Source organism: Hippocampus zosterae, chromosome 18 (genome assembly GCF_025434085.1).
Source record: "Hippocampus zosterae strain Florida chromosome 18, ASM2543408v3, whole genome shotgun sequence".
Taxonomy (NCBI): Eukaryota; Metazoa; Chordata; class Actinopteri; order Syngnathiformes; family Syngnathidae; genus Hippocampus; species Hippocampus zosterae.
This window is the reverse complement of record NC_067468.1, coordinates 16,524,538-16,550,945: the sequence shown is the minus strand read 5'-3', so window position 1 is coordinate 16,550,945 and position 26,408 is coordinate 16,524,538. Positions and strand designations below refer to the sequence as shown.

The 26,408-nt window shown below is 44.0% G+C and overlaps 4 protein-coding genes and 1 long non-coding RNA gene across 18 annotated transcripts; 3 read left to right on the top strand and 2 right to left on the bottom strand.

Moving 5' to 3' along the window:
- Nucleotides 1–259: 259 nt before the first annotated feature.
- On the bottom strand, nt 260–6,969 carry LOC127591666 (endophilin-B2-like). 8 transcript variants are annotated; one of them, XM_052051969.1, is made up of 13 exons: nt 6,771–6,969; nt 5,911–6,052; nt 4,284–4,295; nt 3,900–4,028; nt 3,588–3,721; nt 3,414–3,506; nt 2,769–2,831; nt 1,482–1,505; nt 1,284–1,373; nt 980–1,080; nt 797–888; nt 648–721; nt 266–398 (listed from the first exon to the last, which is right to left on the bottom strand). In XM_052051969.1, the coding sequence occupies exons 1-13, from the start codon at nt 6,831–6,833 to the stop codon at nt 291–293; spliced, it is 1,125 nt and encodes a 374-aa protein (XP_051907929.1). In that variant the 5' UTR covers nt 6,834–6,969; the 3' UTR covers nt 266–290. The 8 variants fall into 8 exon arrangements, with proteins under 8 accessions (XP_051907924.1, XP_051907929.1, XP_051907926.1 ...); XM_052051964.1 differs by having other exon boundaries at nt 260–398; nt 648–888; nt 6,771–6,967; XM_052051966.1 differs by lacking the exon at nt 1,482–1,505 and having other exon boundaries at nt 648–888; nt 6,771–6,968.
- On the top strand, nt 1,532–5,227 carry LOC127591669 (uncharacterized). The gene is made up of 2 exons (XR_007959921.1): nt 1,532–2,010; nt 3,451–5,227. It is a non-coding gene; the product is annotated as an uncharacterized LOC127591669 (long non-coding RNA).
- A 231-nt stretch (nt 6,970–7,200) lies between the features above and the next one.
- Nucleotides 7,201–15,938, bottom strand: zer1 (zyg-11 related, cell cycle regulator). 2 transcript variants are annotated; one of them, XM_052051860.1, is made up of 17 exons: nt 15,727–15,938; nt 15,511–15,642; nt 14,518–14,735; nt 14,249–14,399; nt 13,475–13,929; nt 13,114–13,287; nt 12,923–13,037; nt 12,587–12,733; nt 12,314–12,487; nt 11,868–12,083; nt 11,744–11,785; nt 11,456–11,575; nt 11,222–11,337; nt 10,741–10,929; nt 10,240–10,337; nt 9,965–10,067; nt 7,201–9,742 (listed from the first exon to the last, which is right to left on the bottom strand). In XM_052051860.1, exons 3-17 carry the CDS (start codon nt 14,682–14,684, stop codon nt 9,655–9,657), a joined length of 2,355 nt encoding a protein of 784 aa, XP_051907820.1. In that variant the 5' UTR covers nt 14,685–14,735; nt 15,511–15,642; nt 15,727–15,938; the 3' UTR covers nt 7,201–9,654. The 2 variants fall into 2 exon arrangements, with proteins under 2 accessions (XP_051907820.1, XP_051907819.1); XM_052051859.1 differs by lacking the exon at nt 15,511–15,642 and having other exon boundaries at nt 15,727–15,935.
- Nucleotides 11,979–22,361, top strand: tbc1d13 (TBC1 domain family, member 13). 2 transcript variants are annotated; one of them, XM_052051873.1, is made up of 15 exons: nt 11,979–12,040; nt 13,784–13,864; nt 14,263–14,309; nt 16,535–16,698; nt 17,708–17,781; nt 17,864–17,904; nt 18,021–18,082; nt 18,204–18,303; nt 18,450–18,532; nt 18,670–18,829; nt 19,290–19,500; nt 19,660–19,823; nt 20,002–20,162; nt 20,248–20,305; nt 20,640–22,361. In XM_052051873.1, exons 4-15 carry the CDS (start codon nt 16,676–16,678, stop codon nt 20,703–20,705), a joined length of 1,203 nt encoding a protein of 400 aa, XP_051907833.1. In that variant the 5' UTR covers nt 11,979–12,040; nt 13,784–13,864; nt 14,263–14,309; nt 16,535–16,675; the 3' UTR covers nt 20,706–22,361. The 2 variants fall into 2 exon arrangements, with proteins under 2 accessions (XP_051907833.1, XP_051907832.1); XM_052051872.1 differs by lacking the exons at nt 11,979–12,040; nt 13,784–13,864; nt 14,263–14,309 and adding an exon at nt 16,386–16,445.
- On the top strand, nt 20,900–26,400 carry thnsl2 (threonine synthase-like 2). Of its 5 annotated transcripts, none has more exons than XM_052051864.1 (9): nt 20,900–21,046; nt 23,649–23,880; nt 23,983–24,177; nt 24,350–24,502; nt 24,814–25,053; nt 25,303–25,451; nt 25,557–25,682; nt 25,792–25,946; nt 26,167–26,400. In XM_052051864.1, the coding sequence occupies exons 2-9, from the start codon at nt 23,658–23,660 to the stop codon at nt 26,390–26,392; spliced, it is 1,467 nt and encodes a 488-aa protein (XP_051907824.1). In that variant the 5' UTR covers nt 20,900–21,046; nt 23,649–23,657; the 3' UTR covers nt 26,393–26,400. The 5 variants fall into 5 exon arrangements, with proteins under 5 accessions (XP_051907824.1, XP_051907827.1, XP_051907823.1 ...); XM_052051867.1 differs by having other exon boundaries at nt 20,906–21,046; nt 23,722–23,880; XM_052051863.1 differs by lacking the exon at nt 20,900–21,046 and adding an exon at nt 23,073–23,209.
- The last annotated feature ends 8 nt before the right edge of the window (nt 26,401–26,408 follow it).

The window sequence follows — 26,408 nt, the reverse complement described above, 5'->3', positions numbered from 1 at the left end:
TAGCGAACGAGTTAGAAATGCGGACGCAAATATCGTGAGAATGTTTCAACTTGTTTCCGAAAAAAATAAATAAAAGAAACGCGCCGGGCGCTAAAGTGTGAAACTATCGGCATTTACAATTCCATGTGACCTCAATCCGTCGCCGAAGCCAAAGATCCAATGGGCTCGCTCCTTTTTGTATTCGTAGACCGTTTGACTGCGTGTTCCAAATATCAGGCAAAGTATTAGCCGTGATGTTGATGCGCGACGTTAGTACACAAGCGTGTTTTGGTTTGGGATTTTGGTCCTTTTTAGCTCAGCAGTTCAAGGTAGGTGACGGGCACCTTTCCCTTTTCGTTGCCTCGTTCGCCAACCAGCCAGTCGGGATCCATTCCGGGTACGGTGTAGACGCTAATAAGCTGAAACGTGAGCAAAAGCAAATAAGACGTCATTTATTAGCTCTACCCCATCCATCCTGTATTATTTCATCTCAATTTTTTGGGTGTCTGAATAATTCCACAAAAACGTTCTTAGCGCCAAAGTTCCCCAAGTCCCGTTCCTACATTTCAATGCTACAAACCAACAAAAGTGAAAAGGGCGAGTTGAACTCGAGCCAGCCGGGCTGGTGACATTTCTGCTTACGTATGTAATGAGATTGAGAAACGTACCTCATCAGCCAAGAGGGACAGCTCACTTGAATCGTGAGCGTCGTAGTCGTACAGGACTTTGGCCTTTCTGGTGCCTGTAATAGGAAGCTGCGTTTGTTCCACGAGCGGCGTTTTGGCCTTGGAGCCGGAAGAAGCGGGCGCTGCGGTACCAGGTGACGGCGCTCCAGATGGGAACGCAGCAGCAGACACGGGGTTGGGACAGGCGGCGGACTGCTGGGGGGTGCCCACCGCGTTGCCGCATCTGCATGAAGAGCGCCGACAATTTGTTTTCCCAAGTTCAGTCAAGAGAGAGGACAGTCGTTCACGACGTTGGAAGTGTTTTTTGCGCTCACCTGTTGAGTTCCCGCTGGAGCTCATGCATGAAGTGATGACACTGAGCGTAGTAGGTGGCCTGAGCTTCCGCAAAATCCTGCAAACAACGCTGATGGTTCAGCTTTGGACAAAAGAGCAGAGCGTCAAGAGTCGGACAAATGATTGGCCATTATTTACAGTCGCAGCCTCACACGAAAACGACACGCGTCAAAGGAGCGCTTCTTGTGAAATCACTTTTAGCTGAGGCTGCACATCCAACATTGCATCTTTGGGCTGTTCTGCGCGGTCGCGCGCGAGTGTCACGGTTAATGCTTGAGCGCTTACGTGGGTGCTGCTGATGCCCTCAAGCAGCAGCCGGGTGACTTCAGCTTGTCGGTCAAACTCGGTTTGGGCGACGCGCAGCTCGTGCTCCGCCTGCACACGGAGCAGGAAGAATTGAGGCATCGTATTTGTCATTAGCAGTAAACAACACGCGCTTAAATTTGGTGTTGTATTGATGGGCAAAGGAGCTGTGGGACTTACTTTGTCCACTTCCTCACTCAGCAGCTGAGAGAGCAGAAAGAAGAAAAAAAAAGTTCTCAGCAACACCACGTCAACTTAACAATGGAAATGTCGATGGATCTAAAACAATGAGGGGAAACTATAAAAAGGAGGACTATGGAATGTAGAATTTTAAATCATCTTTTCCTGACATATTATAGCCTCGGCCCGTTTGGTAGCGGTCCGCACAGAGACAAACGCGCCTGCGAGCTGTGAGCAAATCGGCGGACGTGGAGGGAAACGTGCGCGACTCTCGCCAGTCGGAGTCGCCCTTTCTGACGTTGGCTTGCAAGTGAACTCAAGTGAGCAGATTTGGCCGAGAAATGAAAGAAGAAGCCGGTAAAGTAAACAGAAAGAGATACAGTAGTATCCGTGTCTTTCGAAGATGAAGCAATTTGGACAAGAGAAATTACTCCCAAGCGACGTGGACGAAGAAGCTGTGGTGCATGCTAAGTCGTCAAAAAAAACAGTCGATACAAGAAAGCCGTTGAAGCATTTGAACAAGTAGCACGTAAGTGATCCAGTGGGAAGGGTGAAAAGGCGAGCACAGTTCGATCACGTCAACGTGAGCAGTTTAGTCGCGAAGAACTAGCATGAAAGCAGCAATCACTCGTGTCGTCTTTTGATCGGTCACGTTAGCAAGTAGCAAGGATGCTAACGCCGCATGTCGGATGACAACTTCCAAAATATTAGGTTTACATTATAAGTCGTATTTATTATTACCCATTGGGCCATTTCTTCGTAGTTTATTTTACATTTGTTGTGCAGTAGTGTTTGAAATGAATGGATATAATCGATGTTCATCAAATGTTTAAAAATCTTTCTGGTGCTAATTTAGTGAGCAAAACGTTTTGGTGACACTGACTACAGGTGACCTCCGGTTTGATGAGGGACGGAACCAAGCACGTTCTTGTCCAAATACTGTACACAAAACAGGGTTGACATTTCTACAAAAATGTCAGCTCGAGCTAGAATCAACACAAGATTGACACATCAGACTAAAGGCCCATGTTTCCAACCTTGTGCTGCTCTGATATACTAGGAGGCTCTGCCTCCACATCCCAACTCTCCCAGCCGCTCTGTATCCAATTCGGTTTTAAAACAAGGAAAAGAAAGAAAGAAACAAACTAAAAGAAGTAGCATTTGATGTGGTGCACAGTAATTTCCTTCCCTGGAGTAGGCATGCACATAGAAGCATTCATTCCAACATGCATGTGCATCAAACCACAAATGGAAAAAAACCCAAAAAAACGCTATTGTGATTCTTACCGCTGATGCACTGGCGGAAAGAACATAATTTCGAGGTCTTGTCTCCTGAAAATCGGGTGCAGCCTACAAACGAGAGCAGGGAGGAGGGAACAAACATTGGCAAAGTCGTGCGTTTTCAGTCATTAGTGAAGCAAAACATCTTCGCCGACAAAAGCATCATATGTGCAGGGAGGAAAAAAACAACAACTCGTGACCAACATTGTGCGCCAGTCTTAAAAGATGAGCCCAAAGCACCAATATGACATAGTCTGAGATTCAAAAATCAGTCAATCGCTCGCTCCAACTTAACCAAAAGGCTTGTGGAAAAGCAACACATGCCGTCAGATGAGTTGTCATGCTTGAAAAGCCGTGTAAAAAGGGGCCATGCCAATGCGACGTGCCTCCTTTGGTATGCGTGCTCCGCTAAAATCTGGGCCGCTTCGTTTAGTCGTCGTAAATTTGTTGATGAAGCACACAAATAATAATAATAATAAACTAAGTAGTAAAATAATGTCTTATGAAGTAAAGTGAAGTCTTCAGAGGAAAGTGAGCGATTCAGATGACAATAATTCCTAACGCCTTTTCACTACTTTTCACTGAATTCGAACCTACCGGTACTTGGATAAGGGAAAAGATAATAATAATGATGATGATAATCCAACTCACTGCTGCCTTGGCCTCGGCCTGTTTGGCTTTTTTCAAGCGTGCTTTGCAGATGTCAAGATCCAGCCGCCGATTCTCCAGAATTCGCCGCTCTTTCTGCGGGAGGCGTGTGCCATGCGGCAAGAAAACGTGTTGGGCTTACAAAGGCAAGTGAATGTTGCTGACAGTGGCACTCACCGATATAGTCCTCCAGTCTCCCTCCAGGAAGTTACGCAAAGGGGCGAGGAAGGTCGTGGCAGAGGTTTGAAGGAACTCTCGCTCGGCAGTTCCCAGCCTTTTCTGGTATTCGCCGACTGTAATCAGGGTGCTACCTAGAGTTGGCAGCAAGCGCAAACAAACTCAAATTATGTTCAGATGGTGTATAACGATCAATCGGTTGTCGAGTGGATTGCCCAAATCATGATGTTTAATCACCACCGCACACTGAATATTATTAATTTGGCAACGTCAATGGCAGCATCCTACAAAGTCTCATCGTGTTCAACTGACCGTACGGTGTCCCGGAGCCAAATTCATTGGCGGCGTCCAGCATGTATTGGCCGAGCAATTCTGCATTTGTTGTCCTGGAAGGAAGCTTTTTCTCCAGTTTGTCATAGATGAACTCCTCTATTCGAGCACCTACGTAGACCATGAAAGAGGACAGACTTTTAATTGAAATGTCCGATAAGTGTGTTTAATTCTTAGGTTTCTCTGAAGTCAAATTAAAATGTCAAAGAAACTATGTTCACCACAAGGTCGTCGCAGAATATACCTGGTGAAATATTGTCAACGGCAGAAATGGGACACTTAAATGTTTTTCGTCAATGCTCACATCTTCTTTCTTTCTTCAATATACGAATATGACTTGCATTGGAAAATAAAGTCCGAACTCACCAGTGTGGTCAACTGAAGCGTGAAGGGTTAAAAAAAAAAAACATAGTTAATAACACACATCTCGACCACTACACTATTTCTACCAATCTCCTTTCCGCCATCCACTTGGAGAAACATGCGCTGCCTCGTTTTAAAAGAGTGTGGATACTCGACTGGCCTGCTTGCAGTCCAGGCCATGTCTCCCATTGAAAATGATGAAGTGCAAAATATGACAATGGAGAGCCGTGGCAGTTGAGCAACTAAAATTGTACATCAGGCAAGAATGGCAATGCATTTTACCTACAAAGCTTCTACAATTGGTGTTCTCACTTCCCAAATCCTTCTGGGATGAAGTGTTGTTAAAATATAGCTTTTTAAGGACCCCTGCTGCACAGTGAGAAGTATTGCAGTTTGTATTTGAGATTGAAATAATGTAAACTTCACTCCAAATTCTGTGTATTTGATAAGCTAAGAAAACCTTGATTCGTCTCGCAATGGAGACATTCCCAATTCACAGCAGCAAAGTTATGAAAGAATAAACTAATCATAATACTCTATACTGCAAATAATCTGAATGACTCAACTGGACAGAATTTATCATTTGACAAAATTAGTGAAATGATAAATACTTGTTCTTTTCCTATATCCTCCATTATGAAAGGGTGGAACCAACATTTTTACGTGTTTCTCTACTTCAATAATTAATGTGGCACCGCCTCTTTAAAGTAGAACTCCCGCCTTTGACTCATTCCTTTTTCTCTGGATGTTCAGGGCAAGGTAAGCATTTTTAGAGCTGGAATAAAAAAAACGTTTTTATTTCCAAGTTTAAGTATTTTAATACACTGTTGTGTCATAATTTGTGTAGGGACACGCTGAATCACTCTAATTAAGGGGAAGACATTGTTTTCTGCTCTTTTCGTCATGCTTTGTGATTGAGACGATTAAACTATGTTTGGGCTACTGAATTAACTGTGTGATTGACTACAATTAATGCATAGCTAACTGAATGTAATGATTGTAACAACTAATTCAAGGTTAATACCTCGTAAAACAATACGAGGAGTACAATCTCTCTCCCCGAACACCTCAACTCGCAACGCTTTGGCGCTAGATTCAACCCGTCTTTACAAGTACGAGGCTCGTCGTACATGATCACGTGACGCTTTCTGCTCGGCACAAGTAGCTCCAAACGAGACGTCGCTGTCCCCTGGTCATGTGACCATGACCTCACTGACACGCGCCTTGAAACAAGACCTCCTTTTCCACGCCCGCTTTTACTCGATACAAGCATCTAAGCCCCGTGTCATGTTACCCCTCACTACTAAACACCCCCGTCTGTTTACTAGGTGGCCAGGTGGTGTGTGTGTTTCATTTGTATTTTATGTTTCTATATATTCCGTCATGCTTTGTGTATTTAATTGTGTACCATTATGTTTGTCTCTAGTTCTACACTGTGCCTGTGGTAGAAAGAGAGACAACTAAGACTATAGTAAACACCGATGCAAAAGAACTCACTGTGTCCCTGTTTGTGAACAAGCCGTCCTCTGAAGTCTCGGACTATTGGTGTAAAATGCAATTTCTTGGCGGGATATTATGTTTTTGTTGTTGTTTATTTCCCCAAAACACCAAAAACTATGAGAGGTCTCACTTGGGTTTGGCTGCAGGAGCACTTCTGTTTGTCTCAAGATCTTTTCAGTCCAGTTCTTGGTACAGTCCGCCCGAGCGATCAGGTTTTCAAGGTGAGGATCGAGTTCAGTCTTCTCAGCCTGGCCAAACTTCTCTTCTGTGAACTAGATTCCAAGGTCCTCAATGTAAATTACATTTGTCTCGTTCACATCTTATTACAAAAAAAGTAATAATCATTAAAATAAGAAACCCAATATCAATCAAATCATTCAGGTCCTAGTAGTTGGACATTGACAGGCCATTGTCGGCAGCGTCTGCAGTGATGAGATGACTGCATCGGTCTGCTGAGAATCCGATCAAGCGATTGATGTACGCTCCTACTCGCATGATGGTGAGCTGTGTGCGTGGTAACCCCCAAAAAAACGCTCCCCGACCCCCTAAACGGAGGCACTGGAGTACATGCGTTTTGAGCTTTATCGGGAAGTATACAATTTCAACGAATGTCCACTTGGTCACTTGAAAACTGCGAGTGCCTGTTAAAATTGGAATACATTACGTCTGGCGTTAGAGTTGTCGAGTTTTGGAGCTTCCTGTTGGCGGTACCCAGCAGAGCGTGGAATCACGTGACTCAAGCCTCGCAGTTATCAATAATTGGAGGCTTGACAGACGTTCATCGGCTTACAGTGCTACCGGCGACGCGAAAATAACTCGAGTGGTTTTGGGTTTCCACAAACAGAAATTACTTAGAACGCCGCACTTTGGGGTGGCGCGGTGGTAGATCGAGCAGAGGCCCGCAGCATTCATCAGCGTTTGATGCAGTTCCATACTGACGCGGTAAATCGAGGGGGGTCTTTCAGGGACTGTCCAAGCGATTTTGCTTACCTGCACCGCCCTGGTGAAGAAGACCCCTGCATCGGAAGCCAGTTTTTTGACGTTAAAGTCCATGCTGGTCGGCTGTGCTAATCTTGCACAGGGGCTACTTGGTCGTTTCCCAGCAGGGGGAATCCTCTGAATCAGCTGAGATGATGTAGCAGCAGACTGAAGCAGTAAATCCGCCCCATCCAACGATCGGAAATCAACTCCCTTCCCTGCATTTAAAGAGACAGTCTGGTTTTCTTCCCCTCTCAGTAATAGTAGCATTAACAAATAATAACGCTACAATGCAAGCGCCCCTTCTGAAAGGCCCAGATAAGTGGATCCGGGCTCAGTATAATACAATATTATGAGGCTGTGTGAACCAGGGCTAATATAGTTAATGAAAAGTAACAAACAATAATTAATATTAAAACCGAATTTAAAAAACATACCACACTTTGTTTACCACTCCATCTTTATTGCTTGTTCACCTTTACACTAATGGCCTGGTACAATTTAGATCAGGAACCCAAAAAATCCACAGCGTGTGGATGATGTTCACTCAAATCTGGATTACACTTGCCGTTACAGAAGAAACCAGTTGCAGGCTTTTTATGACGATTGGTGAAACCGACAAATGGTTTGAGAGTCCCAAGTGATTTTCTCTACTTTCAGTACAAATGTGTGAACAGGAAAGACGGCGTCTCAACAGTAGCAACAGCGCCGCGACACATTTTCAACTCGATTAAAGCTTAGGAAAACTGAGCCATCGTGATCCTCGTCGCTGAAAACTCCACCTTAATGAACATATTTGCAATGGTGATGAATCCTACACACAGAAATATAAAATTGAAGTCAAGAAGTGCATTTATTTCTCAGATCGCTGACGACTAGAGATTTGAGACTGCCTTGAGTCACCGCAAAAATAAAAACTGTACACGAGAAGAGTAGTTAGTAAAGCCAGCGTGGATCCTTGACTGATATGACAACTTGAACTTTTTTTAAGGCTACAACTTTAAAATATAAATTATTGACAGTCATGGGGAAAAAAGGGGGAGGAGGGCAAATGAAAAGGCAATTAGTTCTGTCAACTCGTGATTCTTTGTTGAAAATGCGGGAAGGGCAATTTTCACATTGACAAAACTTAAAATGTTTTGTTGAATTGCCTAATTTAAAATCAGTTGCCTTCAAATTTTGAGTTCACACTTTTTTTTTAAACGGTGTAATCATGTGTCTTTCTTTTCCATCTGCATGTAGAAGGGCACGACCATTTCAGGTTGTGCTCCGCCTCGCGGCCCGAGTCCAACGGGTTAAACTCCAGCTCACTTGTGGCCCTGATGACCTTAAGCGCTACAGAAAACCGATTGATGTATTTGAGAGACTTTGAAAATTCTATCAACAAAACATTCCATCGTGCGGGTCGGAAATCTTATCTTTTCAGTAACTTACCCCCCACCCCCACCCCACACACACACACAAAAAAACCCCCAACTAACATAGAAATAAATTACAATTCAGGGATTATGTTCACTTTGGCTCCTCACCAACACCAAAATGACAAACGGAACTGAATGGCGTAATTGCAAAGCTTTCTAATCTGAACCTCGACAACGGGTGCTATTATTTTCACAGCAACATTTGTAATCCTTGTGTGACAACTTGACCACTTGTGCTCTTCAGGGTCACGGGTGAGCTAAAGCATAACCCGGTTTCCCACACCCTCGACTGGTCGCCAGATAACCACTCACTCTCACACTTGAGCGGGAAGTGAATGCAACACACAAGTCAGGTATGTGGACTCCTGCACCCGCAAGTGAGAGCAACACATGTCAACTACTTGCAAGATAACCTTTATTTGACACCTTCACATTCTAAAGAATAAAATTATTGGGGGGGGGGAAGCTTGCTCCAAAAAATGTGTTCATTCAAAATGATTTTCCACGTTTTTTATGAAAATGAAGCAATAGTGCGGCAATCTGATTTACCAGTAGAAGTGTGAATCATCATTTCCTTAAACGTGCCACCCGTCCGAAATAATTGTCATTGGTTGTGATTTGTGAACGCAGACATAAAAGGCAACAAATGTGTCATGTAAATTTGAAGGAAATCAATGCAATTGCACCGACGGCAAGCAAGGACAGCATTCCATTTTTAAAGGCCGCAACTACATCCAAACGATCCTTTAGCGACCGGGGATCGTTAAACCGTAGTTTGAGTGATTGAGTATGCACAGAAGCATATGCCGGCCCAATCTAAATAATTTTAAATAGAGGGTACAGTTGTGGCTGTTTACAATTATATTATAAAACGTACACACGGTAAAAGGGACAAACAATATTTACATATATAACAAAAAGTCTATCTGCAGAGTCTTCCCTCAAGCCAACATCAGCCTACGTGCCTCTTGGCTCAGCTTCATGTGACCGCAGCTCAGCGAGCTAACTGGGAGAGGTTGGCCACCTTATGCGGGTGTCGCACGACACCACGTGACCTTTAGCCTCCGCCGTGGTCAATGCTACCTGGTTATTGATGTGTGTTGTGTTTCCTTCCGCCGAGAATCAAGCATCAACCCAGCTGCTATATTCTATCATGAAATATTTCACAAAACACACATTGGGCGATAACAATCAGCCATCCACACGACCCCCCCCCCCCCCCCCCCACCCCCATCCCATCAGATGAGAGGCTTGTGAGCAGCGAAGGTAAAAACACCATGCACCGTGCCTTAACCCCTAGACGTCATATGTGAAGCCGGTGCCCAAACTGCTGTGAAAAGGGTCAGAGAGACAGTTCTGCCAACAAAATGAAAACTAATCACAATAAGAAAATGCACACATTGACCCTTGTGGTAATGACGAGGAGCTTTCGGTTGTTCTGCTCGATGTTTGCCGAATACAGGGGCTCAGCGGCGTCAACCTCTTTGTCCGTAGTTTACCTCCTGGGCATGATTTGTTTCCATGGGGTCTTCCTTAAAGCTCTCGCACTGCTCCATTACTTTCCTGAAAGAAAAGTCAAGAGATTCATCTGTGGGATGATGCAATCCTCCAGAAAGGAATTACTTGGCTCTATTTTGTGTTTTTAATGACAAACAAAGCAGTTGTGTTTCCATTTGGTGTTGTGTTTAGTTTGAAGTTGTTTTGTTGAGCTATTTATCTTTTGTGTTTGACTTTATGATGTGATGACATGTAAATTGCATGGGTGTGTGAAAAAGATTGTCTTACTGGGCCATATCCTTCGTCTCAGGCTGGGAACTTTCCAACTCCAAAACTCTCTCCAAAAGGCCGATTCCTCCTTCTTTTATGAGCAGGGGACAGTACTTGCTCGCTGCACACGGAACAGGAGCAAAGGTTGGACCAATGCGAACATTATTCCTGATATCGCAAAATGTATTTAGATCAGCAGGCCACTGTCTATGTGTGTAAGTGAGGGGAAAAAAACAGTACAGTAAAGTGAAATGTTATGTTCTGACATGTAGGCTGAATCTTAAGATACTCACGGTAAACTGACACGAGGTTGTAAAGAGCCCACGTGGCCCAGTGTTGACTAACTGGAGCAATGCTTTGAGGCAGAAGTCGCAGAATGGGCTCGAAAGACCTGAGAGAATAGAACATTTTAAACGGAGGAGACCCCATGACAGCTGCATGCCCCCTTGATTAAGTCAAAACCATTTTGCTGAACTGCGATGCGACTAGGCAGGCGTTGACTGTAATTTTCTATGAGCTTTACATTACACGTTTGTTGCCTTTTATGTCTGCGTTCACAACTCGCAACCAATGACAATTATTTCGGGCGGGTGGCACGTTTAAGGAAATGATGATTCACACTTCTACTGGTAAATCAGATTGCCGCACTATTGCTTCATTTTCATAAAAAACGCAGAAAATCATTTTGAATGAACACCCCCCCCCCCCCAATCATTTTATTGTTTGAAAATCAAAACTAAGTAAACTAACATCCGCTGGCCACATTATTTCCTTGGTGAGGAAGAGATTGTCACCTGTAGTTGATGTTGCGACGTGAGCTGACATCCCAGCTCTGAATCGCATCCCACATTTTGTCCATCACCGTGTCTCTTAGCGGCTCTTCCATCGACCAAAGTTCTGGTCCATCGAACATGATGTGGGAAAGCACGCCGCATGCATTGTATGACACCTCGATCCCATCGGCCTTACTGTCTAGTAGATTGCTGCCACGTGAGTGACGGGGAAAACAGAAAAGACTATTATGACCAATGTTTGAAAGGAAGGAAGTATGGCATTGTATACCATTTGGAAACATTGAAGTGCATGCAAGTTTTGCCTTCCAATTGTCAAACTTCTTGAGAGGTATCAAAACAAATACTGTCTTATTATCTTTTTCATGAGGACACTTTGGTCATGAGTACCTGTTCCGGTACGTCGCTTCAACAGAGAATTTGTACTTTTATGTGCAAAAATAGGAATTGACTTGACGCCTCGCTGGCCTCAGTAATGCGTTACCTGAAAACGGAGATGAACTGCGGTGTCACCAGCTTTGGTCGGAGCGCTTTGACCTCGGCTACGTTACCCAGAAGCCCCAACATGTTGCGATGCAGCTCCTGCTTATCTGGAAACCCCTTCAATAAAATTTCAAAAAGACAGAAGAAGCTTGTATCACAATAAAAGAAAACTAAGAACGCAACTGATATATCATAGGTCCTTGTGCGTTTTTGGAACTTGTGGGACCACACTCACTTTCAGACAGTCCAGAAAGAGACTCATCCCATGACAATTGAGGAACATCTGACAATTGTCTGGTGTCTCATCGGTAATATTCCACAGAGCACTCCAAGAAAACTCCATCACCTGGTCACACTGAATGCAAACAAAACGCACAATGTGATTTCTTGAGCCTGTAGCTCTAGCATATCTACTTTCCATTAAATCAATGAACATAGAATTCAAAACCTCGGAATCATACTGAGGTCTTCCAAAGAAAACTTTGAGATCTCAGGATCCACACTCTGTGACATTGTAACTCACCAATCGATCCTGCAACTTCTTCTGTATCAAGTTCAACATTGTCTGGGAACAAAGGTCTTTTTGTGAAACCTCACAAGAAGAAATATTAAGAGGGGTGGGGGGAGAAACTGAATTTTGATGTTACCTTAACAAATCCCATTTTTCCCACAGCTTCCTTATGGTGGTTGTCGACCTGGCAGACTAAAGCATTGCAGAGGTGCACAGCGATTCTCTGGATGGATTCGTCCTGCCTTGCCGGCTCCAAGATTTTGAGCAGCAGCTGGTTGACCCGACTATACTGAAACTCCAGCTCCTCAGGTATGCTGAAGTTGCACAGAGTCAAGCAGCAGTTCCTTTGAACCTTTTGTTGAGTTGGTGGTGGAGGGGGGGGCAAGATTATTCCATTTACAATCATATCAAACAAACAAATGACACAGCACACATCCTCACTATGGGGAAGAATCAATTTTACGTCAATACTTTTCCGATTTTGTGAAGATACTTTGAACAGCAAGGTACATTTCAGATTTTAGAGAATTGTTTGAAGGATGACCCTTGTATCGGAAAAAAACAGAAGAAGAGTACACTTACGGTGACTTCCTGGTATTGCTCCATTCCATTTAAAACCACTCGAATGACCTCTTGGCGAAGACGGACACTTTGGTCGCTGCGGTATTCGGTGTTTGTCAGGTAAAAGAGTGCAGCGCTACCTGTCACCTGAATGCTCTTGTCGTATTTATGGCACTTCAGTGCTGCTATAACGAGCTAAAACGAGACATTTTTAGCAGTCATGTAAACAGACCCTTTTTTTTTTGAGGTGGGGGCAGAAATAATTTTGTCGATTAGTCAATGTCCTTCTCATACCCGCAGCGCTCGGAGTAGCTGGATGCAATGTTGTATCCTGGCGATGTCAAACAGTTGATTGATGGCTCTGTGGGCCAATTCAGGGCGAAACTCGGTGTAAGCTTCAATAGCATTCAGGACCTGGTCTTCGTTCTTTGATCCAGTCACCTGCCAATGCGCCACAACGCCAACAAGCACAAAACAAAAGCTGTTAATAAGCATTATGAATACACGCAAACTTTTGTCTTATTTTATCAGATCGTTTGTTTCCGCGTTAGGGTCCCCTCAGAAACACTTTGGCTGAATGGCAGCCATTCCCCATGGTATGGGGGCTGTGTTTTTTTCTGTCAGTTGTACCTTATAAGCAGGGATATGCGTCACATTACAAAGGGTGGTGTCGTATAAACCCAAAAACTGCAGAGGCCTCTTCAGCTCTTGGAAAGGGTAGATGCTGCTCTTGCAAGGCTCGTTACTGGAGAAGAGAAAATGATCTCAGAAAATCCCGGAAGAGCTTCTGATATCTGCTTGGTTTTGTGTTATTTACCCACCTCGGCCGACCCATAGCTTCTTCTAAGTGTGGAACTGTGCAGTTGTCAAGCATGATGTGACCCGAGATGTCCAGTGAGACCAGATTGACCAGTCGCTGAACAATAGCAGTCAAGATTTTCCTGGTCATCTTAAACTTGGAGGTCCTCCGACACTCACGTGAGATGTCAAGATGCCTGAGGAATGCAGGTTCATGAGTTCTTGGTGGACTTGGACAGTGAATAACACAATTATTTGGTTATCAACTAAGCTAGGCTTATGGTGCAAAAACCCATGAATATATTTTCGTATCCACACTATGTTGACCAAGTTTTCGGCAACTGACAGACATGGAAAAAAATGCAAGCAGAACTTGGTACTTACCTGAGATTGACAAGTTCCACCACCGTATTGACCAACTCTTCTGAAAGGTCCACGTTGTAGAGAACAAGAGATGCCAGTCTGTCTTTCCACTGAGCGAGAAAAGCTGTTCCTAATAACTGTACGTTAGACAGATCGAGTGAGGTGAGCGACTTCAAGGGTTTGAGCAGCGTCTCGGCATGCATCTCATCTGGTAAGCCACCCAGGTTGAGCAACCGCAGGCGGTTGAAACCCTGAAAGTTAAAGTCCGTCTTTAACGCCTGCCTCGACACGGGGCTTTCTTCCTCGTCATCCTCCGTGTCTTCATTGCAGGCGAGTGGGGCGCCACCCTTCCTATAGAAGATGTTGCTGCAGCCAAAGAGACAAAGAGAGACCAGCGTCTCGCGGAAGCAGGTCAGTGTTTTCAAGCTGCGGGATGACAGACTGTTGCAGTACATGAGGTGAAGCTCAATCAGGTCCTGGAAGAAAACATGAAACATATTTTAAGGACTTTTAATGGAGGACAAATGTATTTATTTTTCAAGAACTTATCATTCCTCCTGAGTGTTGGGGTCAACCCACCAAAAGCGTTTTCCAATCGCATATTTCTTTCAACACGCAAACACGAGCCCAACTGACATGACATCACACACGGCCAAACAAATTTGGACGAGCACTTTACGCAAACAGCATTAAGTCAATAATAAATCCCCACAGATGGTCTGTTCTATTACACCCTAACAATCAAATAACAATCGAAAAGTGATCTTCATTGAATAATACAGTCCAGCCTTTTACCTGTTTCTTTATAGACTCCAAGTCTCTGTCACGGACAAAGTCTTCTTTCAGCTGCACCCTGGTGAGTCTGGTGCTCCGAGGTTCTGAGAATAGTTGGAAAAAGTTCTCTTCCGGTTCAAAGTTACTCTCTGTATGCACCAACTCCATGTACCTATTTAAACAAACAAAAAAGGTAGGACGCATGAGCTCTGCAATACATTCAGGGCACACGCAACTGACTAACTAAGTGAAATGAGCAACGTGCCATCGTGGTAAGGCCATATACATACACGTTGACCAATTTGTCACAGATTTCACTGGGAAGAAAGATGTCTGAGCGCAAGCAGAGCTTGTCCCTCGAACCCTGATAGCACATCGTCTTTCTCAGGTTCCTCAGGCAGAATACCGTTGCCAGAGTCATGAGGCTGTCGGGGTTGTCTCCTGCTTTGGCTGCCATATTAGCCTCTTTTTGTCTGGCTCAGATCCAAGACTTGGCAGTGCAGGGGACCTGATGAGACAAGTAGCGACAAATTAAATGAATGATGAGGATGAGGACTTGAGTGAGGGTGGGGAGTACCACAATTTTGACAAACCTTTGCTCATTTGTTTTTCCTCCAGAGCTTAAGAAACACGTTACAGTCACATATAGGAGAGATTAACTTCACAATGGAAAATAATGGGGTAAATATTGTAGGAAAAAAGTTTTAACACCGCTGAATATAAGTGTCAATATAATCAGAACTTCTCTATATGTAAACACAAGGCTGCTGCATGTGCATACTTGTCACTGAAAGAAAAATAAACATTGTTTCATTAAATTCTATCTATAGGACTAATGTTGAAATTATTCATAAAAAGGGAATGTGTGAAGGGGAAATAATGTCACGCGGTGAAGGACACAAGCCACTCCACGGAATCTGTACTTCCAATTTACATGCCAAGCAAAAACACAATATTGGCCATCTTGCTGCTTGTTAACGACTGAAGTTGGCTACTTTGCAACTTGTTCAAACATTTAAAACAATATGACCTATTGACGTATGATTAAGCGAAAGGGACTCTTGCCAGGTTCACCTCAGTTAAATGTATACTTTCTTCGTCTTCTCTGGGCTATTACGAGGTTGTTAGCACTAAAGCAATGAATCCAAAGCCACTAAGTTAGCAAACAAGCTAGTTAGCGATGAAGTGGAACAATTTACTTAACTAACACCAACGCGACAGAGTCAGATATGATCGGGTAGCGAAAGGTTATTTGCGCGTCCATAATGACTCACACGACTTACAGGTAGTTGTTATTCTGAATTGGGCTTCCAGTAGCCGGTAGTGTACATCACTTGTGTATTTCGGGTTACGTTAGCTTTGGGCTAACGATGACTTTCCTTGCAGTGTTAGCGAACGTAGCAGTGCGGCTAGCGCTAGCCCAAAACATATGTGGAAACACAGAAAACCGTCAGTGGTCAGCGGTGTCTCAGTGGACAAGTCGTCATCTGATGGTCTACCTTAGCTTTCGCCAAGGCTTTCCGTCTGGCTAAAGGCGAGAAACGGAGTTATTACCACCAGTCTTCGCTCATCTGATTTTCGTTTTCTTCTGATGTCAACAAACAGACTCCTCCTACTTCTACTACAAGTCCTCCCTTCCTCCTGTTCCTCTTCCTCGTTTCCTCGCGTTGCTATGCACGGGGTGGAAAAACAAACATGATTGTCAATGCAATGAGATTTAGTACCCAAAAAGTCTGATCACATCTAGGCTATATGCGCAGTATCAGTTTGTGGTACTGCAGCTTTGTTGTGGACAGTGGTGCAGTTGTGCCTGTTTTATAGAAATGAACAAAAATGTGAGTTGATCTGCCAAATTTAAAAATGCATCGACTGCTACAGTATTATGTTGATTGTGCACTGCAGGATGCAGCGCTCTTACAGGGGCGTAGCCAGAAATGGTTCCGTGGGGTGGCCAATGTGCAACCTAAATTTAAGGTCGCAGTTAATTAAGACACCCATTCAGCGAACTAGGGGTAAGACAACCACACTTTAACGGAGGAACTGAAGAAACAATACTCTATTTTGGATTAATAGAGTATTGGGAGGGGGGTTTTCTTATATTTTCAGAGACAGAAGTGGGCATAAGTACAGATGTCCTCATAATTCCAGTTCCACTTGATTGCAGTCTTGCGGCACTCGGAGAAGGGCATTTCAATGGGGAAAATCATCTGTTGTACAAGTAAGATTGAGTTCGAAACTCGAATGACTTAAACGCGAAAGTCAAGGTACCGTACTTACTTATGTCCCTCCCCTCCTCTGTACGTACAGTCACGTGCAAGCAAGAACACCGGGCTGCGTAGATTGTAGTGTGGTGCCTTCTCACTGTGTTGTGAAGACGGAAGTGACAGGACGACTTTTCAGGCACCTTTTTGGAACTAGTTGCATGAAAATATCGCCGCTTGCCCAGTTATGTCCGTTTCATACAAAAACAGGTACGTTCTGCAAGGGATGATGGGCGTGAAAATAGCATGCAATACACAATCGGTATTTACTACAGCGACAAAAGCATCCTGACCACAATTCGGGCTAGCAGAACCGTAAACTTACATTCAAGAGCTATTGCGGACCACACCGGACCACACAATTTTGTGTTGTGTTGAAATGTAACATATGTCGTCAGTACATCGTGGTATTGTCCCAAAAACTAATATTTAGGTGTTCGCTTGACAAGCTAGCGATGCTAGCTTCCCGTTAGCATGTCAGCTGATAACATCCAACTAACACGAGCCTCTAACGTCAAACGTTTTGCTCTCTTGTTGACTGTGAAAACGTGTTCCAAGCTAAATTCAAAAAGTCAGACTCGGTTTAATTGAATCGACCGACTGTGCTCATTTGGCATTCAAACCCCTTTTCCGTCAGACGTACCCTCATTTTCTGCAATGATTTCATGGTATTTTGCCGTCAAATAACTATTTGTGTTCTGTGCTTATTTATTTTTACAGGTCTTGCTTTAATTAATAACGGGACATAAGCGCCTGATAAATTCAGAAACTGATCCAAATCACGTTTGACATTTTCATTTCTCTAACCATTAGCAAATGGCAAATTGGAGGAGTGCTTCGTGTCAACATGGGTGACATCGTAGTAAAAAATATAGCATTCAACAATCTCCAGGGCTGAGTGAACGTGAACTATCTTTATTTATTTGTATTGCACCGGAGGAAGGTTTGATTTAAAGCATATATATCTTTAACTAGTTTGCACAAGCTTACTCTTGGGTTCAAATGTCACACACCTGGACCAAGTTCTCTGAGAACAATCCATACGTATAAGTGTACATGGTTTACACTGCATGTGCGCATATATGTGCTTAAGTTCTGTGAAGTATAGTCTATCCTGTAGATATTCTCAAATTGAAAATATTTGGGTATGCAGAATGTACATGTTTCCAATTCCATTAGGAAGGTTCAGATAAAAACATTCTCCATTGTTTTTCCGTAGAATACAGGACTTCAAAGTAGCTTTGACAGAAGAAAACATAAACTTGCAAACACTGAGGGAGCTGTGCTTCAATGGTAAGTTTCTGTCTTGGGTCCTATTGCTCTGGTAAGTCATTGCCGAACAGCCCTTGAGCGTCCTTTTCTTTATTCATCGCAGGAATTCCATTTGAAGGAGGCATACGGGCACTTAGCTGGAAGGTAAGCATCATCTATGACCCGCAGGCCAATTATTCAACGTGCAGCCCAACATCGAGTTGTGGATGACCCTTTTGATCACAAACGTTTGTCAAAAATCTGCTTTCTACTCTTTTCAGATCCTTCTCAATTACCTTCCTCTTGATCAGACACGATGGGACTCGTTCCTCAAAAAGGAGAGGTAGGCTAAACATTGTACGTGTTCAATGCAACACTGCTAATGATTGGATGGAGATTGCAGTGAAAAATATGAGAAATGGCAGTGGTCAAATTGTCCTAAACATTTCATTGACTACATACAGGGAGGTGTATTCACAGTTTCTGAAAGAAATGATCATCCAACCTGGCATTGCCAAGGCCAACCTGGGCCTATCCAGAGAAGACGTTACAATGGAAGACCATGTGAGTGTAAATCGCCAAATAGATTGCAATAGGGCACTCATGTCACAGTTTGTGTGACATGACAGATGTCTGAGCCACAGAGATCTATCACACACAAAGGTTTCAAACCAAGCAAATGTTTTTGTTTATTCTTGCTTTGTTTTCAGCCTCTAAATCCGAATCCAGAGAGCAGGTGGAATACATATTTCAAAGATAATGAAATTCTACTTCAAATTGATAAGGATGTAAGGTATGCACCTAAATTAATACTGTAATATTTGTTTCTTCCAAAATCTTCTTTGTCCTCTTGCATCAGAAGTTCACTCGAGTTCCTGAATGTGGGGTTTCTTGCACCTGCAGTAAAATACAAATGCTTTTATTTGACAGGAGGCTGTATCCAGACATGGCCTTTTTTCAGCGTCCGACAGACTACCCTTGCCAACTCATCTTGGACCCTCAGAATGATTATGAGACATTACGTCGACGAGTGGAACAAACCACCCTGAAAGCACAAACGGTCAATCGCAACCGCAGCGGAGTAACCAATGTAAGTGCTAAGTTCTTCTTTCATACACTATATTTGGGGAAACACATTTGATCCGGTCTGCGCGATGAGAATACCTCTCCACATTTACCATTGGAGCTTGATGGCGATGATTTGCTAAGCACGTTTTAGCAATGTCAACACTGACTCCTTGCTGACATTAGCAGGTGATGGGTCGCAAAACCACCGCCATGCTTCATTCAGTGTTGGCATCGTGTTCTTTTTAATCAAATGCTGTACCATTTCCCCACCGAATGTTGGATCGTGGCACAGTGCACCTATTTCTTGCAACCTACTTTTCATTGTGTGACATGTGCATAAATAAGTTTGTGTGACGCGTGTAAACAAGTTAGCAGTTGCTAATTTGACGTTGCAAACTGCGATGCGAAACCACTTGTTTGGGCTTTGATGCAGTCATTGCCCACGATAAAGCCACTTGAGTGAATTGCATTTGTCCTCCAAGGTCAGCTCCCCCGGAAAGTCTTTGAACCTGTACCCATCTAATGAATACGAGGTGTTGCCCAATGGGAGTGAAGCGCATTGGGAAGTGGTGGAACGTATTCTCTTCATCTATGCCAAACTCAATCCTGGGATTGCTTACGTCCAGGGCATGAATGAAATTGTTGGTCCAATCTACTACACCTTTGCCACAGACCCCAACAGCCAATGGAAAGGTTGGTGGTTAACATTTCGTTCAAGTGAAACAATTTGTTGAACCGTAGACTCATCTACCTGAGGCACAGTTATTTGAAAATGTTGATTGAAGCAACCGGAAGGTCAAAGTCAACACTTGTACACTTGAAATAGTGTTTTTTTTTTTTTTTCCGTTGCAGAGCATGCAGAAGCAGACACATTCTTCTGTTTTACCAACCTCATGTCAGAAAACAGAGATAATTTCATCAAGAGCCTGGATGATTCCCAGTGTGGCATAACGTACAAGATGGAGAGTGTGTACTCGATGCTCAAAGAAAAAGATCAAGAGCTCCATTTCAAGCTTGTAAGGATACAAGAAAATTTTCTCAGTCCAGTTTGTCTTCCCGCCTAAATCACGGGTGCCCGATATGTCCATCGCAATCGACCGGTACCCCGCAGACTGTCAATCGCGAGGCGTAAAGGAGGGGGGGGGGATTCTTTTTGTCATTAATGGTGTGTTTCTCCTTTTTCCTTGCACATAGCTAGAACAGAATATCAAGCCTCAGTACTTCACCTTCCGCTGGCTGACCCTGTTGTTATCACAGGAGTTCCTCTTACCAGATGTCATCCGCATTTGGGATACTCTGTTTTCTGACCAGGACCGCTTCCACTTCCTCATCCTGGTCTGCTGCGCAATGCTCATGTGAGAGACTATAGCCCACATTGATGAAATGAGTACTCGTGCTGCGTCACGTTCACGGTTTCTCTTTCACATCACACATTGACAGACTGATCCGGGAGAACCTTCTGGCAGGAGACTTCACAGTGAATATGAGATTACTACAGGTGGGTGTCTTTAGCCGACGGGCTTTTAAACCAGTGTGGACTAAGAAATTTAATTATTCACTTCCTCACAAATGTATATTTTTTCCAGACAAAAACGAAACAAAAGCTAAAATAGATACGATAACGCTGGTAGGAAGCGGCGAGACGATTCGTGGTTCGTTTTACGTTGGGCGACAAAGAAAAAAACAAAAAAAGACCAAGTGTCAAGACTGTGGAACGGTCATGGGTGGGAAGAATGCGACAACATTTGAGGGACAGCTGTGGAATGTAAACCCCGAGATGTTCTCCAAGGTAAAGGATGTCGCCCTTGCTAACGCTTTCATTTTGTCCTCAGGATTACCCCATCTCAGATGTCCATACCATCCTGACCAAGGCCAAAGAGCTGCGGGACAACTCATAAGCCTCTTCGTAACGCTTCCAATCCGCCGCTTCCTGTCAGATGTCGAGCGGAGGCCCGAACGACGACAAAGCATTAGCAATTATGTTTAAAACCCTTCACGCATGTGTTGCGGAGGACAAAAAACTTGCCTTTTAACAGGATGACTGATATGATGGTCCGAGGGGGGCCGCGAAGAGAATGATGGCGCGGTGAGGAGGAAAACGCGTCTCGGTGCATTGTGGGGGAGCAGGTCCCGCGAGGTCATCCTCCCTGTCCTCAGCCATCTCTCCCGCGGAGACTTGTCCTGACCACGTTTGCTTCGGGGACACCGGGAGGCATTGTTACATCGCTCCAACCAATCGGTATGAAAACATTCCAGAGATGTGCAACAACGGAGTCGATATTTGAACACTGCATTCGTATTTTGAAGCGTATTCGGTTGGTTTGAGCAGGAGTGCATGTTTTTTTTCCCCCCCCTTTCCTACGTTTTTGATTGTTGCGTGTTTTTGAAATGTGATGAATCCCGTCTATAGTTTTCTGATCACTGAAGGTACTTGAAAGGTAATTAAGAAGTGATCAGACAAGGTGATTTGGAAAATAAGGTCGACGATACTTCAGCATTGTGCCTTTAGCCCTGTGATGAATTTCAAAATGTTTTCCTCTTGATCGCCCTTGACCGCATGAAATATTGAAAGGATTGAAAAAGACATCCCAAGATAATTCACACTACCGAAGATGTTATGCCATCAGTGCGGTAAATTTATTTTTACATGTCAAACGTTTTACAACTACTTGACGGAGCCAGGTTTACGTCGCACGTGAAAACTCTAGCGAAAGCTTTGACGGGACACGTCTTCCGCTTTGCACATTTGACGCGACATCCTGGATGTGGCAGAATGTGACTACGGGCTTGTACGTTTCGGTTTGTCTTGATGAGGAGAGGGGGGGGGGGATTTGTTGTGATCCATCTTAATTTTCCTTTGCGGCTCCTGTGCCTTTCGTGCAATCGTTCAACCCACTTTTGGGGGACGTTCAACGTTTTCCTACTGTGGCGATAAACGTGAAGAATATTACACTTGTTAATTTGTAAATGCTTCCTCGCGGGTTCCTGACTGATTAAATCACAGCAAGGCAACCTTGGTCTACCGGGGGGGTGTCGGAATTACAGCCTGAGGGGGCATTTTTCAGCGGCCACTTTGTGCTATGTGGCTGATTTATGATGACATCATGTGAATGATCCTCAAGAAATTCTTTGGGGAAACGATGGTCACTTTCCTACAGTTTGTTTTCTTTTGGGGGTCTCGGAGCTGGGTCTACCTGTGAGATAGATGCCTGTTATCCACTCCAAAAAATCCTCAACTATTTGCCTTTAACAGAAAGAGGATGAAATTAGCTAGACAATATAGCTACAATCGAGAATTGCTTTCTTGACTGACGTTGGCACATTTCAAAAAGTTGAAGAATTTGAAAGTGGTCCTTTCGTCCTTCCATTTTTCGTTGCGCGGCCCTCAAACGAAAAAGTTTGGACACCCCCTGCTGTACTTGATGTAAAATCTGTCGAGTTGCATGTTTCAAACTTTATAATCATGATTTTTGTAATGGCTCCAGTGTTAATACTTTGTATATATGTTTTTACTCGTTTTCAGGTGTGCATTAAAATGAATGATGGTGTAACCTCCTTTACAGGCAGTTGATTTGTATCACCGGAATGATGCCGCTGACCATGTCAGGTTAAGCTGAGCATACAGTTGAAACCGGAAGTGTAGATACACTGAATAAAATGACAGAGAGAGTATATATATATATATATATTTAAAAAAACGTAATTTCCAAGGACTTACTGAATCGATGGATGGATGGTTGGATGACACGGTTAATGTTGGCGTTTATGAATTCCGTGGGTGTCTGAAGGCACGGTAGGCGCGACTCCCCGCGAGAGTGTGGTGAGATTGACCTTTGACGGTAAATTACTAGTGATGGGAATTCCGGCTCCTTTTAGAGAGCCGGCTCTTTTGGATCGGCTCCCTAAAAAGATCCGGCTCTTTCGGCTCCCAAATGGCTCCTCAGTTTTTTTGTTGATGAAATTAATTAATACCACAAATAACGTAATATGTGTAAAACGAAGTACTAATGCAAAAAAAGACATCAAATATTTATTATTTATATGGCTTTATTTACATTCTTCTGAACATACTCAACATGCACAGTCTACACGCTGCCTTTGAACTATCATTTAAATTGAAATGAGTCCATATTTCACTGCGTTTCCTATCCATTTTCTCACCTTTCCACTTTCCACCGTGTTGTTTTTTTTCGGCTCCCATCGTTCACTTCAAAGAGCCGGCTCTGGGAGCCGGCTCGTTCGCGAACGACACATCACTATAAGTTACCATTAACGGCAGGGATCACTCATGTACGTACTCTATAAAAATGACGAAGACGAAGGTTTAAAGGTCGCTTGGCGTGTCTATTCGTCATTGTGTGAGCGTGCGGACAAACCGACAAGTTTGAAAAGTATCTGACTGGTATGTAATTGTCGCGGTGCAGAAGAGAATCCATTCGACTAAAGTTTAAACCCTAGCCGCTATCCTTGCTTGCTTGTTGCGTGTACATAGAGTAATAGACATATATACCCACCCGAGGGAGCTCTGGCTATTTATTGACGTGCAGACTTAGCCGCCATCTTCAACCGGGGTTCCCTACATAGCTTGTACGGTACTGAGGTAATTGTGTTTGTCAACCGTTAATCGGCCAGAAACGTTTATATGCATGTATATAGTTAGTAATTTACTTACACACGGGTCTTTGTGAACAGGCAGCTTCTTAGGATGGCTATGAATGAGAATGTAAGCAAGTATAAAAAAGTCTACTGATGTCACAGATATTTGTGGCCTTTTAAATTGTATTACAATTACATGCGTTATCACACTCCAATTCATGCATAACCTGCTTTTGTTTATTTAGGTTTGTTTAATGAAGTATTGCAGTACACGTGGCGGAGTCCACGGATGGGACTTCCGGGATGTACTCTTCTCAGGTTATGCTCCTGATGGTGGGATGTTCATGCCCGAGAGTATTCCCACGCTGACTCCAGAAACTCTAAGATGCTGGAGTGGACTGTCTTATCCCAAACTGGTGGCGGAAGTAGCCTCGATCTTCATTCCCTCTCGGCTAATTCCCAGAGAGGACCTGAATGGTGAGCTCACTGTCGGAGGGGAAAGAGGACTACAGGATTTGAAATCCTTTCGGGGGGGAAATGTATAATTTACAATTAATTGCATTTCTTTCCCTGTCACAGTTCTCGTGCACTCTGCTTTGTCTGGATTTGCTGTGCCTGATGTGATCAGAATTGTCCAGCTGAATGATGGCCTGTCAATCCTGGAGCTCTTCCATGGAGATACGCTCGCCTTTAAGGACCTGGCTATGACCTGCACAGTGCGCTTTCTGAACTACTTCCTGCAGAAGGAGAAACGCAGAGCCACTGTTCTTGTTGGTATGAAAGTCGCAGCTGTCATGAATAATATTGAATGTTATAATGTTGGCTGTTTTTTTTTTTAAATGCATTTATTTGGGGGTGGGCTCCAGTAGTCACGGTAACTTGCGGATACTGCAACAGAATTTAAATATTTCTTCCGTGACCTCTCTCCACTTGCATTCCAATGTAGGTACGTCAGGTGATACAGGTGGCTCGGCCATCCAGAGTGCAAAAGGGCTTTGCGGGGTGGATGTGGTGGTGGTTTACCCTCGAGGACGCATCACCCCTGTCCAGGAGAAACAAATGATCACTTGCCTGGAGGATAATATCCACGTCTTTGCAGGTGAACATGCTGCAAACTGTCAGCATTTGGTCTGGAGTCTCGACCGTTCCTTCTCAACTAATGGGGCAGGACCACATGGGAGCGTGCAGTGTAATGCCGGCGGTTGGCGCATGTGACCCCAGGGAACATGTCCCCCCCCCCCCCCCCCCCCCCCCGTCGTAGTGTAATTGTACATCCACTGCAGTAGATGTCAGTGCTGTGCTCATTGCCAGCATGTTCTCAGGGAGTATAAACAATGTTCATGTAGTTGAGTTAGAATTTTTTTTCTTTTTTCTTTTCAAACTGGTTAACTGCCTTTTGTGTTTTCAAAGCGGACGGCTCATCAGATGACATCGACCAGCCTCTGCGTCATTTATTTGCTGATCTGGAACTGGTGAAATCTTATGGCCTCATGAGCCTAAACTCTGTGAACTGGTCTCGTATCCTGATCCAGCTTGCGCATTTCATCTATGCGTACTTGCAGCTAAGTGGAATGGCGCAGGATGAGGCTCACCAACCGCTTCCCGAACTGGAGGTGGTGGTGCCCACCGGGGGAGCAGGTAACATTGCAGGTAGGCTGATGACCCACAGTACAAATGCAAAATAAAATATGTCGCAATGCTCACGTACCATTGGTTTGAGATCACTCGTCACCTCTGGAAGAATCCATTTTCAATTGGCCCTTCCTAAGTGTAAAACGTAAGGCAGGAGGTTTCATGATGACATTAAAAACTTGGAACAGGATCACTTGAAAGTGCATTTAAACAGGACAGGTATTTTTTCTTTCGTTAATCTCTTATTTTTGACCATCTTTGTCTCAGCTGGCTTCATCGTGAAGATGATGGGGTTGCCCCTAAAGCTGGTGGCCATGGTGAATGCCAATGACATTGTTCACAGGACAGTAACTTCCGGTGACTTCACCATGGCACGTAATGTCACGCGGACACTGGCTCCTGCCATTGACATCCAGGTATTGCTATTGCACCTGTCAGTAGCCTGACATTGTCGCATATTGTTACGCGGTCGCACATAAAACAGTGGAAATGCCTTTTGATCATCATGATTTGTGATTTAGGACCCTTATAACATGGAGCGAGTCTTTTGGCTGCTTCTGGAAAGAGACTGTGCTGCGGTGAAGAACATCATGGAGGAGTTTCAACAGTTACATCGTTACACTCTGCTTGAAAAACACCACAAACTGGTACAGACTATGTCGACTTCTTGCTCCCACTATCGCTCAACAATGCGCAAAGTAACATTCCAATACTTTGACCGAGCGTTGCATTTTCTTCCCACTTTTGCACTTGTAGTTGTCTCGTACGCTGTCAAGTGGAACAGTGAATGATGAAGGCATCATAGCGATAATGAGGCGATGTTGGGAGGAAAACCAATATGTGCTGTGCCCTCACACTGCGGTGGCCGTATGGCATCACTTCCACTGTCCCCATGATCCTGCTGTGAAAAGGTGATGTCATTCTAGTATACAGTGAAGCCTCGCTTATTGTTGGGCTTACGTTCCAAAACGAACTCGCGAGAGGGAAAATCTGTGTATCTGTAACTGCTCCCAAAGGTTTTCCCCCTAGTTTAGAAAGACTTGACGAGTCGTCCAATGTTCAAACTCAATTCCTTGTGTGTTTATCACATACTTGGCCAATATATTTGATTCCAATTGTGATCTTTTCCAGGTGTTACTTTGCCACAGCATCCCCAGCCAAGTTTCAAGCATCATTAAGGAGGGCCGGCTTAAACTTCGACCTACCCGATGCAATCAAGGCTTTGGACAAATTACCCTCGCGTTTCCAGAACCTGGAACGCACCTCTGACTGGTGCAAAGACTGGGAGCAGAGACTGAGAATGACAATCCAGTCTGTGAGCTCAGCCAGGAAAAACGGAGTGGCTTTTTACAGATGATTGTAGGAGTTACTCA

Bases quoted from the DNA above. Each gene is read 5' to 3' on its own strand.
- LOC127591666 (XM_052051964.1), bottom strand. From the start codon at position 6,833: ATGGACTTTAACGTCAAAAAACTGGCTTCCGATGCAGGGGTCTTCTTC. The intron at 3,722-3,899 runs GTCAGTTGAACA...TGCCAACTCTAG, and splicing joins TGGCTCCGGGACACCGTACG to GTAGCACCCTGATTACAGTC. The intron at 399-647 runs GTACGTTTCTCA...CTCACGTTTCAG, and splicing joins TGTCCCTCTTGGCTGATGAG to CTTATTAGCGTCTACACCGT.
- zer1 (XM_052051860.1), bottom strand. From the start codon at position 14,684: ATGGCAGCCAAAGCAGGAGACAACCCCGACAGCCTCATGACTCTGGCA. The intron at 13,288-13,474 runs GTAAGTACCAAG...TGCATTCCTCAG, and splicing joins GTGGAACTTGTCAATCTCAG to GCATCTTGACATCTCACGTG. The intron at 11,786-11,867 runs GTAACATCAAAA...CTTTGTTCCCAG, and splicing joins GAAAAATGGGATTTGTTAAG to ACAATGTTGAACTTGATACA.
- tbc1d13 (XM_052051873.1), top strand. From the start codon at position 16,676: ATGTCCGTTTCATACAAAAACAG. The intron at 18,304-18,449 runs GTGAGTGTAAAT...CTTTGTTTTCAG, and splicing joins ACGTTACAATGGAAGACCAT to CCTCTAAATCCGAATCCAGA. The intron at 20,163-20,247 runs GTGAGAGACTAT...ACACATTGACAG, and splicing joins GTCTGCTGCGCAATGCTCAT to ACTGATCCGGGAGAACCTTC.
- thnsl2 (XM_052051864.1), top strand. From the start codon at position 23,658: ATGAAGTATTGCAGTACACGTGGCGGAGTCCACGGATGGGACTTCCGG. The intron at 24,178-24,349 runs GTATGAAAGTCG...ATTCCAATGTAG, and splicing joins CAGAGCCACTGTTCTTGTTG to GTACGTCAGGTGATACAGGT. The intron at 25,683-25,791 runs GTACAGACTATG...TTGCACTTGTAG, and splicing joins TTGAAAAACACCACAAACTG to TTGTCTCGTACGCTGTCAAG.